Source organism: Sylvia atricapilla, chromosome 2 (assembly GCF_009819655.1).
Source record: "Sylvia atricapilla isolate bSylAtr1 chromosome 2, bSylAtr1.pri, whole genome shotgun sequence".
Taxonomy (NCBI): domain Eukaryota; kingdom Metazoa; phylum Chordata; class Aves; order Passeriformes; family Sylviidae; genus Sylvia; species Sylvia atricapilla.
In genome coordinates, this window is record NC_089141.1 from 29,804,213 (window position 1) to 29,819,579 (window position 15,367).

At 41.9% G+C, this 15,367-nt stretch overlaps 1 protein-coding gene across 2 annotated transcripts in view; it reads right to left on the reverse strand.

The window, feature by feature from the left end:
• The window catches only part of TENM4 (teneurin transmembrane protein 4), a 338,879-nt gene that overhangs the window by 97,294 nt on the left and 226,218 nt on the right, over positions 1-15,367 (reverse strand). For both annotated transcript variants that reach the window (XM_066341254.1, XM_066341256.1), the window contains exon 13: positions 9,774-9,920. In XM_066341254.1, the coding sequence (XP_066197351.1) occupies positions 9,774-9,920 (147 nt within the window). The remainder of the gene's footprint in view (positions 1-9,773; positions 9,921-15,367) is intronic.

The window sequence follows — 15,367 nt, forward strand, 5'->3', positions numbered from 1 at the left end:
CAGCTCAAAATTTTTCAGCCAGGTTTGTATTTTAGGGGACCAAGACCATTTTTATCAGGTAATCTGCACTCTGTTTATCACTAGACAATGAGTTTTATTTTGGAATGGCTCATCTAGCTTGTATCTTGTGGGTGGAGTTGCAATTTTTTTTTTTAGAATGATGCTCTGACTCCCTGAAAGCTTGCAAATCCACCAAACCCCAGTAGTGAGCTCTTCAAAACACTGCTTTAGACTGTAAACTCCCTGGGAGCAGAGACTGTCTTTTTATTTTCTGTTCACAAAACATCTGTTCCAGTCCCAAAGGGCTCTGAAGTGTCAGCACAACCCAATGAAATAACCACAATTCTCATTAAAGTTTTGTAGCTACAATGTGTGTTCAGCTTTTTCTCCATGGGAGCCTTGTTTCATGGAAGGGGCTGAACTCCAAAGGTATCTGTGTCTTCTTGGAGCAGGACTTTGGCCTAATGAGTGTAACATTTGCATAATACCAGCTGCAGAACGCCTGATTTTAACTGACTTTAAACACTCACTATAACTACCAAAACAGCTACACTAGATAATGACAACAGATGGAAATGCTGACCTTACTCAGGAATTTCACAAGATACTCCATATCATAACTGCCTTCCACAAATAGTCACCTGGATACCAAATTTAAGAGGAGCTAAAATTATCTGGCTTTCAAACACTGCTCGTGACCCATCACTTTCTGAAAATCATGATCTTTATGACATTTGTCTGTTATGATGCATGCAAAAAATTACATCTGCCCAAACCAACCAGAAATGTTGAAATTCCTGCAAAATAATTACTCCTCAGCAGCAATGGGGCTACTTGCTATCCAGGCTCTCCTTGAGCTGTTGCTGCACTTGCTGGCTGCAAAGTGCTCACAAATCCCACTGCAGTCTCATTTCTCCTTTGTGTCCTGTGCAGTCAGCTTCCAAGTTCCTCACTCACTGCCACACAGCACCCAAAAGGTGTCAAGGATTACAGCTTCATACAGAAGCAAAGGGCTGATTTTCAGACACTGCTTCTGCAGTAAATAAGATCAGCTGAGAGCTAATAAAATTTCAAATTAGCTGTGACTTTTCACAGCCCTACAATTGTGTTGGCTGATTTAATGGGCAGTGTCTTAACTGGCTGAGACTGAATAATTGAGCATTTCTACAGAGTTATGGATGCTGCAACAAAAATCAGTCATGCTAACATCACCAACAGAATGCAAATAACCTGCAGCCAGAGGTGTTATTATGTGTTTAAGCAGACTCTTGACAGGTGCTGCATGTCAAGTGTCAGGCTGGAACAGGCAGGCCATGGGTAGGGATGGACCTGTTTGTACACAGGGAGCATTCTGTGAACCATGACACACATTGGGAGCCACAGGCAGACAGGCAGTCAGAGGGAGGTGAGCTTAAGGAACCTGATTAGGGTGAATCTGGGACAACATACATGACAAACTCAAGGATTGCTCGTGCTAAAGACCACGGCACTTTTTGTCACTTGCAGTGGGATGAGCCTCTATCAGAAACTGTATTAGGCAAAGCAAAAATAGGAAGTAAAAACAACAGTAAAACCCCATTGTCTCCCATGGGAGTACTTCCACTGGCAACAAAAGCATAAAATGCATTGATTATACACATAATCGTGTCTCTCACCTCATCCAGTTCTTACCTTTCAGTTCCCTTTCTGTGCCATTCATCAGGCAACATTATCACTTTTTGTGGGGACACTGTCTTGTCCTGTGATGCTTTTGGATGAATTACTGGGAGAGTTTGGGTGGGAAAGGTTTCAAATGTAAACGCTCAAAGGTAAAGATAACAAAGTCTTAGTCTTAGCCTTGAACAAATCAGCTTTTACCCTTTCAGTTCTAACCTAAATTCTGGTTTAGAGGAAGGTTAAAGGAATAGCAGAGTACTTTTACACAAATAAGTTATTTTTCATGTGGATGTTTGTGTTGATAAAGGTTTTATAGGAATAATGATGATCTTCCCTGACTTGAGGATTGACAACCAATTTATTAGAATTGGATTTGGGTAATAAATGGGTTTTACTTCAGTGCTTTGCAGAGAGAAATTTTACTTGTTCAACAAGGGTTGCAGCTTTTGTCTCTCCTTTAAGGAGTCAAAGGGAAACAAAACACAACTGTTAGAAACAACGGCAACGTGACTGTCAACTCCCTGTGATCCTTCTTAGCTTTTCATATTCTCTTCCCCTCCTTCTATCCCACCTGCTCTGTTTTGATTTCACCTGAATAAGCTTCTCACTGATTGTATCCTGGCTAAATTAGCTTGCTGGCTGCCTGGGAAAGGAATTGCCCTCACATCTTTCCCTAATCGTTCAGCACTTGTTTGCAAATTTGTAATAACAGTCATAGGTAACAGCAGTCAAATATTTGAATTATAGAACTCCTTGGGCTCTTGTGCAGAACCTCTGTGGGGGGAGTCACTACAAAATGTTCTGCAAAATGTTCATCCTAATTGAGAGCTACATTCTTTAAAAAAACATCTGAATAGAAAAAGAAGGGAAGTGGAAGGAGGAAATGACAGAAAACACATGATAATCACCACTGTCTGGCATAAACCAGAGCTGTAATAATGTGTTTAGAATCTACAAGTTCACAGCATCCCACAGCTCATCATTGCTCTGGAGAATAGAGTTGATGCAGCTGGTTTCATGGCCTTCTTCCTTTATCCAGGCAGATTTTTAACAGCCAGTAAAACAACATAGAAACCAAGCAACCCAGGATTTCAGAGAATTGCATGAAGCTGATCAAAGTACATGATTTCCAGCTTAGAAGAGACTGTGTCCTGGGGGGCATCAGAGACAGAACCACCAGCTGGGCAAGGGAGAGGATTGTCCTGATCTGATCTGGGCTGGGGTGGTCTTACCTCAAGGCCTGTGGGAAGTTTTGGGTGCCACAATATAAGAAACATATTAAGCCACTGGAGAGTGTCCAAAGGAAGGCTATGTGGAATGTGAACGCTCAGGATGGGAAGCCATATGAGATATGGCTGAGGCCACTTGGCTTTTCAGCCTGGAGGAGACTGAGGCAAGATCTTATCATGGTTTGAAGATTCCTCTCAAAGAGAAGAGGAGGGACAGGGACTTGTCTATTCTCTGCGGTGACCAGTGACAGGATCGAGTGAATGGCATGAAGTTGTGTCAGGTAAAGTTTAGACTGGGTATTAGGAAAGGGCTCTTCACCCAGAGGGTGGCTGGACACTGGAACAGGCTCCCCCGAGAATTGGTCACAGCACCAAACCAGACAGTTGGGGTTGTCCTGTGCAGAGCAAGGAGTTGGGACTCGATGATCCTTGTGGTCCCCCCCAGCTCAGGATATTCTATGATTCTGTGACTAGTATTTGGACAGGGCAGTAAGTACAAGTTGCTTAATCTCATCGTCATGCAATGGTGTACCTGGACCTGCCTCCTTCAGGAGCCAAAGCACTTCTCAAAAATGATTCCTCTGAGCAAAAGGACGCTGAACTTAGCAATTTTTTTGTGGGAACAGTGGCTTCACACCCTCAGCAGCTGAGAGATCCTTGTCACCAAGGTCTCTCACTTTTCTGGCAAGTGCTGCAAGTGTTAAGCTGCTGCTGAAAAGTTCACCCTAACATATTCTGACTGAATCCAAGCCAATTTAAGCAATCATTTGAGAATAGCTTGGAAAGTAGTCTCAGATAACTCAGATATTGGCATGTTTCTCAAATCCTGGTCAAGAGGAAAGTGGCTGTGCACTCTCTGCATGTTGAGCATAGTTGCTGCCAAACCTTAGGATTCTAAGGGGACTTTCTACCTCGCTGAAGTTGCAACAGTTTGCCTCAGGTGCTAATGTAGGTCTGGTAGAGCTTTCCTGAATTTCTGCTTTAAACATTGGTGCTCAAACTCAGTTTAAGCATCTTCTGAGGTACAGAAATGCTTTGTATAATAAGTGTCTAGTCTGGTTTTTTTTTGAAGCTGGTTCATGTCACCTTCTGTTACATCTTGTGTACCAGCAGTGCCTCCTTCCCGTAAGATAGCTCCTTCATTTCAGCAGACAAGGGTAGATTTCCTTCAGCACAGAAAGCACTTTCATAGCTTCTTTCTGAATCTATTTATCAAAGGCATTTCATTAAGGACTCCTTGAAAGGACCAGGAGCTCACCCAAGGTATTAAGACAAGGTAGTGCTAGACTCCCAGTTCACAACACATCATCCTCTCCAATGGCACAATCAACACCTGCTCTGGGATGCTGGAATGCCTGGTAAACGCTGCCCTCTTGCCAGCCTTGCTGCCAACAACCAGCTGCACCCATGTGTTACTATCCAACTCAAAATCAGCAAAGAGCTGAAACCTGAAAATGTGAACTGACCATTTCATTTGAGAAGAAGTCAACTAACAGTCACCATGAAACAGAGGAAGAGAAGCTGGGTGATTTCTCACAAATTATACCAGCTCCTCCATCTTCCAGGTACAGTAGACTTTCTCATCCTTTTAGTAGTGCTTTGTGGTTTCTCCAAGATGACCCTTTGTTTGACTGGATCTATCTGTGATGGTAAATGCTAATTTATGGTGGCTGTTTTCCCAGGTGCATTCAGAGATCAATACTTCACAAATGTAGCCAGCACGTTATTGCATACTTTTTTATAGTTTTGAGGAAGCAGACAGTTCATACTCCACGCCCAGGAGACAATCATCTCATGCTATTAAAGCCCAAGCAGGAGAGCAAAAAGGAAAAAGGAAGTATCAGAAAGCACCCCACCACTTTGTCTGCAACTCAAGCATTTGCAAAGACAAAGGTTTGCATTCTGGGGTTCTCCTGGATTCTTTACCATTCCCTTTTACAACCCTGAGACTACCTTCAGGTGTAACCCTATGCACTGCCAAGATCAGTGCAGACTTCTGCCAGCTCTCTAACACTATTTGGCATGTGGTGGACAGACGGTGAACACATGGGTGTTAAGAAGGCCAGCATGCCATGCCAGAATTTCTCTTGCCAAAGATTTGAAACGCTGCTGATTCAAAGCATTATGTATGTCTCCACCTTATTACAAGCACTACCTGATCCTTGAATGGGGCAAGACACTGTGGAGTTGCCAGTTGCCAGAGCTATGGTACAATTAAACAAACAGCATTGATTTGCTTCAAAGAAGCCATTCCTGAACTACACTGTCCCTGACGTGACCTGCTCACTGCTCCAGGGTTGGGAGATTAAGCCAACCTTTACTTGTTTTGGTCCATGAGGATAAGGGAAGGAAAGCAGACAAATTGCTCTACCTGCTAGCTTTTGGGAAGCTTCTGGAGGAGCACAGACCAAACTCGCAAAGGCAAAAGGCAGCCATGGGTACATTGAAACTCTCCGTTTGTCCTAGGCTAAATGAGACATAAACTGAGGGGAAGGAGCTTTGCTAGTACAATTCTTTCAGAAAAAGAAAACAGGATGGCTTATTCTTCTCAGTCCCAAAGGAAGATCATTCACCAGATGACAGCTAAGAAAAACTAAGTTTCTATACTTTTATGTAATGGTGTGCAATATATGTTATGACAGACCAACCTTATGTGACTGGGAAGGGTATCTATCTATCTATCTATCTATCTATCTATCTATCTATCTATCTATCTATCTATCTATCCCCTTAACCACTAACACTAGCCTTTGGAAGTATTTAAGCTGGCAAGAGGCAATGGAGAACAGCAGACTACTGAACAGAAACCTCTGATGAACATGAAGGTTTAGATAATATTGTCAACATTGTTATTTCAGACATATTTTTCATATGAGAATAACTCTTGCCTTCCACAAATAAAGTAGATTCATGTTTGACCGAGTTCAGCAGCTGTTCAGGAACTGGAATTGTTTAAAGCAGGAAATTTTAACTGGAATTAAAGATGAGTTGGTTCCAGTTCCTGGAGAACCAGCAAGCTTTACCCTACCTGGAAGACTTGGCTACTCTGGAAAAGCCCCAAACAATAACAAAGACCCTCAAGTAAAGTTACTGTGTTGAACTTTTAAACCAAATGAGCAATTTAATTCAACATCTGTAGTCCTCTATTGATTTCACCTCAGCATGATCTTGTCTTCTTGTCTTCTTGTGCACTTCAAGACATTGAAGTGCACAACTAGACAACTCTGGCTCTCAACAGTTAGATGATTTCTCCAGAACAATGATGGGTAACACAGCTTTGCTATTCAATGGCATATTCATGAGAGTAGTTAACAACATCCTCTCTTCCCCTCAATTTTCCCTGTACACTCTGTTCCTAACAGAGGAGGGAGTCTACCAACAGAACCCATATTTAGCCTATGGAATATCAGCCTCTTCTCAAGGTATTGTCAAATGCCATTAACTCCACTTTTAGGACTTGTCACAGAAGATAATTTCCTTCATTTTTTTAAACTTTCAAACTTATTCTTCAAGTACATGACAGAACACTCAGTGTGGGGTGAGACACGTAGGTATTACCTGTCACACCTACTCTTAGGTACTGAGTGTTTGCAGCCATGAATTGGAGAGGTTATTTTCTGATGGAGTGAGGCACCTTTCTCATCTTGTTTTAAAGAAACACCTCCTGCTTGCTGTAATACAGGTGGTCTCTTAGGTCAAATGTACAAAATCTTGGCCTTTTACCCAGATTGTTACAGCTCTGTCATTGCACTGTTTTTCCTTAACTGATACTGGATGATCACCTGCTCTCAGTTACTACAGTTTCTTTCAAGCTGATGGGCTTGTTGTTTAAAAGTGTAAACAAAGTGGACCTGGGTGTGAAACTTAAGTGCTAGCTTTGACAAATGACACTTTTGTGTGGAGAGGGAACTGCGCTCAGAAACAACTTTTTACTAGCCTGAACAAAGATTACATTTCACCAAGTCTCTCTCTGACTCCTGCTCAGCTTGTTATTGTTTATCTGAACAGCCTCCAGATTTAAGAGGTGAACACACCCTGTAATTTAGCACCCGTCTCCCTCAGGGTATGATTAGGCTGGCAGCTGATGAAAAAGTTTCTGACTTCAGCTCCCATTATCCTGAGGAATTTCCGTCTGCAGAGATTTTGATTAGCAGACACTCGACACCACAGCGTAGGAACCAGGTATGAGCTCAGGCAGAGTGAACCCCCTGGTACTGTGAACAGCCCCATTAACCTCTTTCTCACCACTCATAGTATCCATTTTGACTAGGTCAGTTCTTTGACTTCTAAAGCTTCATGAAAGGACTTTACCCCCATTGCCAACATTCATGAGCAAACTCCACGTTTGAATCCTTTCTGGTGAACCAAAATAAACCACCTTTCTCCAAGCCTTAGCATGCATCACTCCAGTGTATGTGATAGAATCCCAAAAGAGGGAGAAACCACAGTGCTCATCCACATGCTACATCTTTTTTGGAAAGGCTTCAGGCATGTGTCTCTTCAGTGCTCTTCAAAGCACAGCAGCTTCCCAAGGTTTGTGGTGAATGGGCTCAGTTCTGCTGAACACAGATGCCTAGTGTGATTTGTGTTGCCCTTGGGTATCTGAGAAATCCAAAGGGAATTGTCACACGTGAAATATATATATGTTCTACCAGACACCCAGGTTAATGTGAAGGGGAAACCAGAAGTCAGCTTTGGGGTACTCTCAGATGTCTCAGATGATGTTGGACAAAAGGTAGCAAACATTCATTTGGCACATGGAAATTATGACTAGATACAAGGAGAAAAAACATTTACTATAAGGATGGTCATACACTAGAGCAGGTTGTCCAGAGGTGGGACCTCCATCCTTGGAGGTGTTCAAGAGTTGACTGGACATAGCCTTGACCAACCTGATGTAATTAGCATTGCCTTGAACAGGGACTTGAACTGAAAACTGCTGGAGGTCCCTTCCAACCTAAATTATGCTCTGATATTCTATAGACATCTCCAGTTGCTGTGGAAATCAGCACAACACCTAGCAAACAGGCAGAGCATCAGCCTTTCTTCATGAGTCCTTGTACCTCTATTTGAATTCCTGTGCCAAAAAAAGGTCTAAGGCTTCAAAGCAGGAGTGCCTCACCACTGCTGAAGCTCCAGCATCTCAAGTGTTGAAATTCTAGACTTGAGCTCACAAATACAAATGACCCATTAAAACATATAAAAAGATTTTAATAAAGTAAATGTATTCTGCTATTTCACTTCCCAGCTGAGGAGAGCCCTTAGCAGTAATACAGCCAAATCAAAGGCACAGTGTATGACAGATTATCTGTAATCTGTAATGCACACCATGTACATACTTTTTTTTTTGAGTGTACCAAGAAAAAAGTCAACACCCATTTGTGGGCTCTGACACATGAATAAGCTGTCACAAGGCAGTAAGTTACAACCTGTCAGTTGCTCTGTTCTTGCTGTGCACACCACTGCTCCACACAACTTCACCAAATGCCAGCTAGTAGTTGATGTGCACTAACTTGTAAACCTGTCAATGCCTTTTGTCTCTCCTGTCTACATCTGCTGTCCTGCAGGCTTGCAAGGCAGCTCATTTCAAGGTGAGAGTAACCCAGGTAAAAAGGTTAACCCTTGAATCAGGAGATATAAAGAGATGCTCAGAGTCTGGTCACGCTCTTTATGATATCATGCAGTTGTGATTTACATTATATGTTAGTCTGAATTACTCTTTCCCTCTCTCTCTCTAAAAACTTTACAGGGCTTTTGCTGGTTATTTTATTCCACGGAAACTGGGACAGTCCTTGGGTCTATTTACCGTATTTTTACACATTTGATGTGATGACCTTTATTACTGCCCTATGTCAGCTGTAAATAGAAAAGATAAGAACAGTGATATTCAGTTCCACATGAGGTAAAAAACCATCTTTGTTTTGTAGTGTGTACTCTTTGTATGGTTCTCCAATTTTTCCATCTTTTCTAAAGGGCTAATTTGGTCCATTTGCCATGCCAGATGTGCAGAAGTATTTTAAATATTCAATCAGAATTGCAGTTGCTGTGAAGCAGATAATCACAGACTTGGCTTGGCTATTTTTTTTTTTTAACTGTACTGTCCTTGTGAATATGATAAAACAGAGGCTTGCAAAATGCAGTCTCCACTTCACAGTCTGGGTCCTGGCCCAGACTTGTGGTTTACAAAGCCTTTTGCTGAGTGACAACAAAACAAATTATGCCGTCTCCCTTATGCCTTAAATTTAATATCTCATCTCCTGCTCTCTAATTCAAACCTTCACACTGCACCACGGTTTCCTTTGTAATGAGATAACTCTGAATATTAAGTTTGCATTACACAGAGCTATTATTCACATGCCTGACATCATTACATATGGAACAGTAATCAATAAAACATGGTTAGAGAGAGATTGGATGGCTTGTGGGCATGGGGATCAGTCACCCTAGCCTCTAAGTTTCTGCAAAATATCCATCCAAAGTCAGTAGTGACCGACTGGAGAGTCTTGATGAAAGCCTCAGGCAGTGAGGGCAAAGTTTGAGCAGTCAGGGGTGTTCACTGTCTGAGGTGGTCCCATCGTGTCACTGCTGAGCCACTCGGCTGGGGTGGGGGGATTGGACAGGTGCACAGCCTGTGCCTGCTCTCTGCTATATGGACCTGATTTGAAGATAAACAAATATCCCTCTTCAGCCCTGGCATCCCGGATCCAAACCCATTTAATTTGAATTCCAATCCACTCTGGCTGAGTCAGCCTGGCAGATTTTGCTGTCTGTTCTCTACCAGCTGTCAAAAAACAATCTGCCCTGCAGAATCAAGCCCAGATGACTGTTCACTGTGAGAGGTTTATAGGCTCTGTGAAGCCTGACATATCACATGTGCTCATGTCCTACCTCCATCGTTGTCTTTCCCATCGCCGCATGCCGTCTCCATGGAAGTGTCACAGCCTGCTCCTCTCCAGCCCAGCTGGCAGACACAGTGCCAGCCGTTCATGTCCAGAGTGCATCTGCCATTGCCGTTGCACAAGCCAGGGCATCCCTCTGCAAGGCAAACAGCCACACGTTCAAATGCACTCCAAACACAAAGCAACACAGCCTGGAAATGGCCTCATTAAACAGCTTTTTCCTTTTGCCTTCAGTTTATTTCTCCACTCCCACTCGGTGTCTTCCCACCTGGAATGAACCCTCTTTGGTGTCAGGATGGTGGTGACCACTCAACAGGCAGCTGCTTCTGGCTCTCCCAGGAGATCCTCCTCACAGCATAACCTCGCTCACTGCACTGAGGGAATGGTGAGTTTCAGGGGGGCACTGAGATATTCCTGCTTCATCGGTTGTAAAAGCAAGGCAGCACATTGCCCTCCGAGCCTCTCAAAATATCTGCTATGTAAGACTAGTACTCAGGGTTACCTAAGTTGTATTTGGAGTTAAAGTTCCCAACATCCAGCAGGATAAAGCAGCTGGCTTTTAGTTATACTGAGATCTTGGACTGGTAAGCATTCAAAACCAGCTGGAAAGAAAAGGCAGAAAATATTTGGAAGACATACAGTTTCTTTACTGTAGTAATTTTGGGAGGGATTCATCCCATTTGGTTCGAATTAATCTATAACTGAGATACCTTCAACTCTCCGTAGTCAGCAGAGAAACAGACTGTCCCAGGGCAGAAACATCCTCATGTGGATTTGATGCTCATGGTGATGAGCAGAAGCAAGCTCTGGAAACATCCATTTCTCCCCAGTGACTAGAGAGAGCCCAGCACAGAGGCAGGCATTTTATAGGTGATACATTTCAGTTAGGGAGGATGAACACCAACCTCCCAGTCTGCTCCCCACAGTTTGATTTTCTCATCTGATGACCTCTTGCTGAGATTTTTGTACTTCTCCCACAACCCATCCCTTCAAGAAAATAGGAAAGTAATTTCCACAGTAAGCAGTGGCCTGAAGGAGGCTGCCTAGCTTAAACCCTTCTGGGGGCTTTTTACCTGCAGAGCTCAAAAATCTTTGCCACCAAGCTGTCAGAAATGTAAGAGACACTTAACAGCTTAGGAAACTGAAGTACAAGGGACTGAAGTGACTGTGAAGGTCACTCAGCAGGACTGATTACACCAGGGACACAATTCAGTCTTCCTAAGCCCTGTTTTAATGCTTTCTCTATTTATATGTGTGTAGTGCTATCCTGCCACATAGCCTGAGTTTTTTAAGGCCCTCAGCTTTGCAAGACAGGTGTGTGAACATATGTGAATGACACAAACCTATCCTGTGCTAAACTACAGAGTCAAGAGGTGTGTGTTGCCTCGACACCTGTTTGACCATGTGATGCGTGAGGGTCTCCCCAAGGCAAAGCTGGGACCCCATCTAGAGCATCCCATGTCATAGTGTGTCCTGCACTGGGGAAATGGGGCTTAGAAATGCCTTTAAAACAACAACAACAACAAAATGTTTCACAGGGAGCTTTTTAAGTTCACAGAACCTTTCCCAGAAAAAAAGAAAAAAAACTAAACATTCTTTAGGACAGTTTTTTAAACAAGTGACTGATTTACAGCGACCAAATGGAAGAAAGAACAAAGGTGGTAAGAAAAAGTCCTTTAGAAGGATCTTAAATATATTTTTCATTTACAAAAAAATTTGTTGCATTTCAGTCTTTTAAAATGTGTATTCTGGGATGTGGCAAATAATGTGTGTGTGTATGTGTGAGCATGCTGTTGTGTATTTTGGCATTTATACACTATATTAGTACTTATATACTACAGAAGAGCCATTTATAGGCAAGGCTACTTGAAATTCTTCATTTTAATATCCTGCCTTCAGTTACTTACAACAGTATCAAACTTTTAACCATTTATTCAGATTTTTTCTATGCTACAGCTAATTTATATGTTTGATTGCTTTACTTACTTTCAGTACAAGCTGAAAGCATTCACCTATTTTGAGAATGAAAGAGGAAGTGTATTAAACAATCTCCAAAAATCACTTAGCTAGGTAGGTAATCCAATTTTGGAGTAGATAAATCCAGTTTGGATGGGACCATCCTGACAGTAGGGATAGGAGTTTTTTCCCATCTTGAAAAATCATAGAAAGGTTTGAGTTGGAATGGACCTTAACAGTCATCCAGTTCCGTCCTCCTTGCCATGGCCAGAGACACCTTCCACTAGACCAGGTTGCTCAAAGCCCCATCCAATCTGGCCCTGACCACTTCAAGTGACAGGATATCCACAGTTTTTCTGGTAACCTGTGCCATTGCTTTAATTTATCTAGATGAAAAGCCTCTGAAGAAACCTTGCTTTATGTGGATACTGGATGGCTCCATTAGAGCTTGGCTGCTGTGTTACCACTGAGCACACCTCTTGTTTTCACTCCTCGGATTCTTAAAAACCTTTGCTAGAAAGTTCTCTTCTATCCTACAGTTGCAGAGACTGAGCAGAACAAAAGTGCTGTACTGTTGACCTGGACAGGAGTGAAACGAGAAGCAGAAACACTTGAATAAAGTTGAAGACATGATGATCTTGTCTCATGCAAGAAGTGCCCAAGAAATGTAAGGGAAAACTAATGTAGCTATAAAAACAAGGAGCTCATACAGAACTGCATGTGCTCTACTCTCCCAGGCTTGGGAAAAAGGGAATTTGGACTGGCAGAAAACAGATTATATAGTTTGGATGAGCCACCTTTGGCATCTGAGGAAATGGGAAGAGCTTGATTTGTCTATCCTTGGACAACAGAGGCTGAAAAGACTATTATTTTTTTCCACAAGTTCATGAAACGCATAAACATTGAGAAGGGAAAACTTCTTAAAAGCTTTTTAAGGTAAAGATAATAATGCTGGCACACAAACAAATGGACATAAACCAAGTATGAACAAATTCTGGCTAGAAATTACAAAAAAAAATCATTTGTAAGGATCAAAGCAATGAAGTTCTGGAGCTCTCTCCCTGTGGGAGTGTTAAGGAGAAGATTCTTCAGTTACTTATCCACAGAGCTTGGTAAATTTATATAAAGCTTTACACAATGTGGTTGCCCTTGCCAGCAGAAGACTAGATGCTAACAAGGAGACCCCTTTCAATCCTATGTGTTTGAATTTTGTGTGTAATTCACTGTCTATATGAAACATGCTTGAGAGTATTTGAATAGACTTTCAGTATTTACTCTGAAATCTTCTTGATCTGGACCCAGAGAAAGTAAGCCAAGCATTTCAGAAAGAGGACAAGCAGAGGAAAAACATCAGTCAAGAGAGGAGAGAGAGATGAGAGCGAGTATCTCATAAGGTACTTCCCGAAATATATTTTCCTCTTCTTGAGTACTATGGCAATCCAGGGTGCCCAGATGAGAGACAAGCACCTGTAAATACCTAAAGCAGGGTAACTCTTACCTGCAATTTTATTCTCCACTGTCTTGGCACTCTTTAAGTCTAAAAAGTAAGTTTGTCCCTTCCCACTAAGGAGAACATAATCCCTGGTCCCTACTCAATAAAGCTCTTCCAAGGAGCCAGAAGAAACTACTTCCTGATGATAAATGGTTCCTCACAGGTATAGGAACATACAAGTTTTCCAATGTTTACCACTACATTAGAAGGTTTATTAAAATTTTAATGCTGTGAGGATTAAACTGAACCCCTTTAGTATCATGGTTTGGACGGAGAGCAGACATTTTTAAGATGTATAGAGAAAGTAAACCATTAATAGGAAAAAAACCCAAACCAGCAGCTGTCAGAGGACTTGGGCCTTCAGAAAGCTAGAAGACAACAGAGATGTGTGAGCCAATACATCCAGGAGAATGGACCTATAAGTACTACCATTTTTGAACTGGTTCACTGCACAGAGACTTGACCATCACTTATGCTACACAGACAGCATGGTACAATATTCCTCATTCCACAAACAGTGCACTTCAAAGCACTTGATGAAAAGATGATACAAAATAAACTTTATCCTGTCCTTTCCCCCATGCTGGGGAATAAAGCAAAGAGATCATCTTGTTTTCAAATTGCTTCTGAATGTTACCACAGCGGGATGGCTTAATCCTCAGGGATTTACATCACCATAATCTTGCAGCTCTGATTTCTCATATCTAGAAGTCACCAGTGATCCTTTATTCCTGTCTGCGGTGTTAACTGTACTTGGGTGACTAAGAGAATTAAATACATGAATGAGGCCTTTTTTGGAAAAGGGGAGGAAACCCTTTATGTGAGTTTCAAACTTAAGCGCATGCAAGCGCTGCTGAAAGATTCTGAAGGGCATTCACAAAGATGTCAGGTCTACCATGCAAGTGAGAGAAGAGACCAGGGAAACAATATAAAAAGTGGGTTAACTTCGAAACAGAGAAGCAAAGACCATCAGAGTCAAAGGAGACTGTCACCAGAAGTTATCCTCCAATTTTTAAGGCTGTTGGTAAAATAATCTGTTCTTAATGATCTGTACAGTTAAAGCCTTCTCTAATTAGTCCCATTATAAGAAACAGTTACTGGTATTTTTCTTCAAGGCAAACCTCAGTGCCACTTGAAATAAGACTTAGAAGAAAAGGCTATTAATTATCTTTCCCTCACTGTCAGTAGGAAAGCACCGATGGATGTTCTTATCAAGTCCCACAGACAGCAGTTGAGCTCTGGGACAAGTAGGACATGCAACACATGAAGATGCAAATGCCTGAAGTTTGAAGGAGCAGCAATTGATACGAGACCTGCAGAAGCTTTTCTAAAACTAAAGGTGAGAAGCAAAGCATCAACTGATCCCTGTAAACTGTGAAAGCTTGGTAAAGTGTCCCAAAACCAACTCAACTCTGAAACTACCACCATGATATTCTGACGTGATGAGAATCCAGAGATCCTTAATCAGATGCATTCTCTGATAGGAAGGTTAAGAAGTTATTGACCTAACTCCTACACTCGTAACTAAGGGAACTGGCTTTGGTCAGACCTTGGTTTCTCCCTTACTCTCATGCTTCAGGAGCAGCTCTTGCAGCCACCCCTGAATTCTAATGTTGTTCAGCAACTCTAAAATTCAAACTAGCTGTTTATACATGCATCACTACAGTGTTAATGTGGTTAATGATTATTTTTGAAGAGTAAGAATTGATATTCAGTAACAGAAATTAATTACGCTGATGTACCATCAGATCCAATGATATTCTGGATGGAGAAACTCTCTCTAAAATTAGCACCTCTTTTAATTATTAGTAAAATAATAGGCAGCTCTTCTCATTTTAAGCATTACCAGTGTTAATTAGGCCTTAGTTTAGAAGACTCTATTTGAGTCTAGTTAGAGCTTCTTGGTTTAATTATGCCGATGTTTACTATTGAAACTTGCCCTCCCATTTAGGAACAATTCTATATCTTCTCTGACTGGTTTATTGTAAACCTGTAGGAAAGATTCAGCAGTAAATCAGGCTCACTCTTTGACAACAGAGGATTACGGGGAAGGGATTTCAACCAGAAAGATGTTAATAATTAAGAAAGCCAAAAGGGCATGAGTAATTTAGTTTTGAAAAATGCACACCATGCAG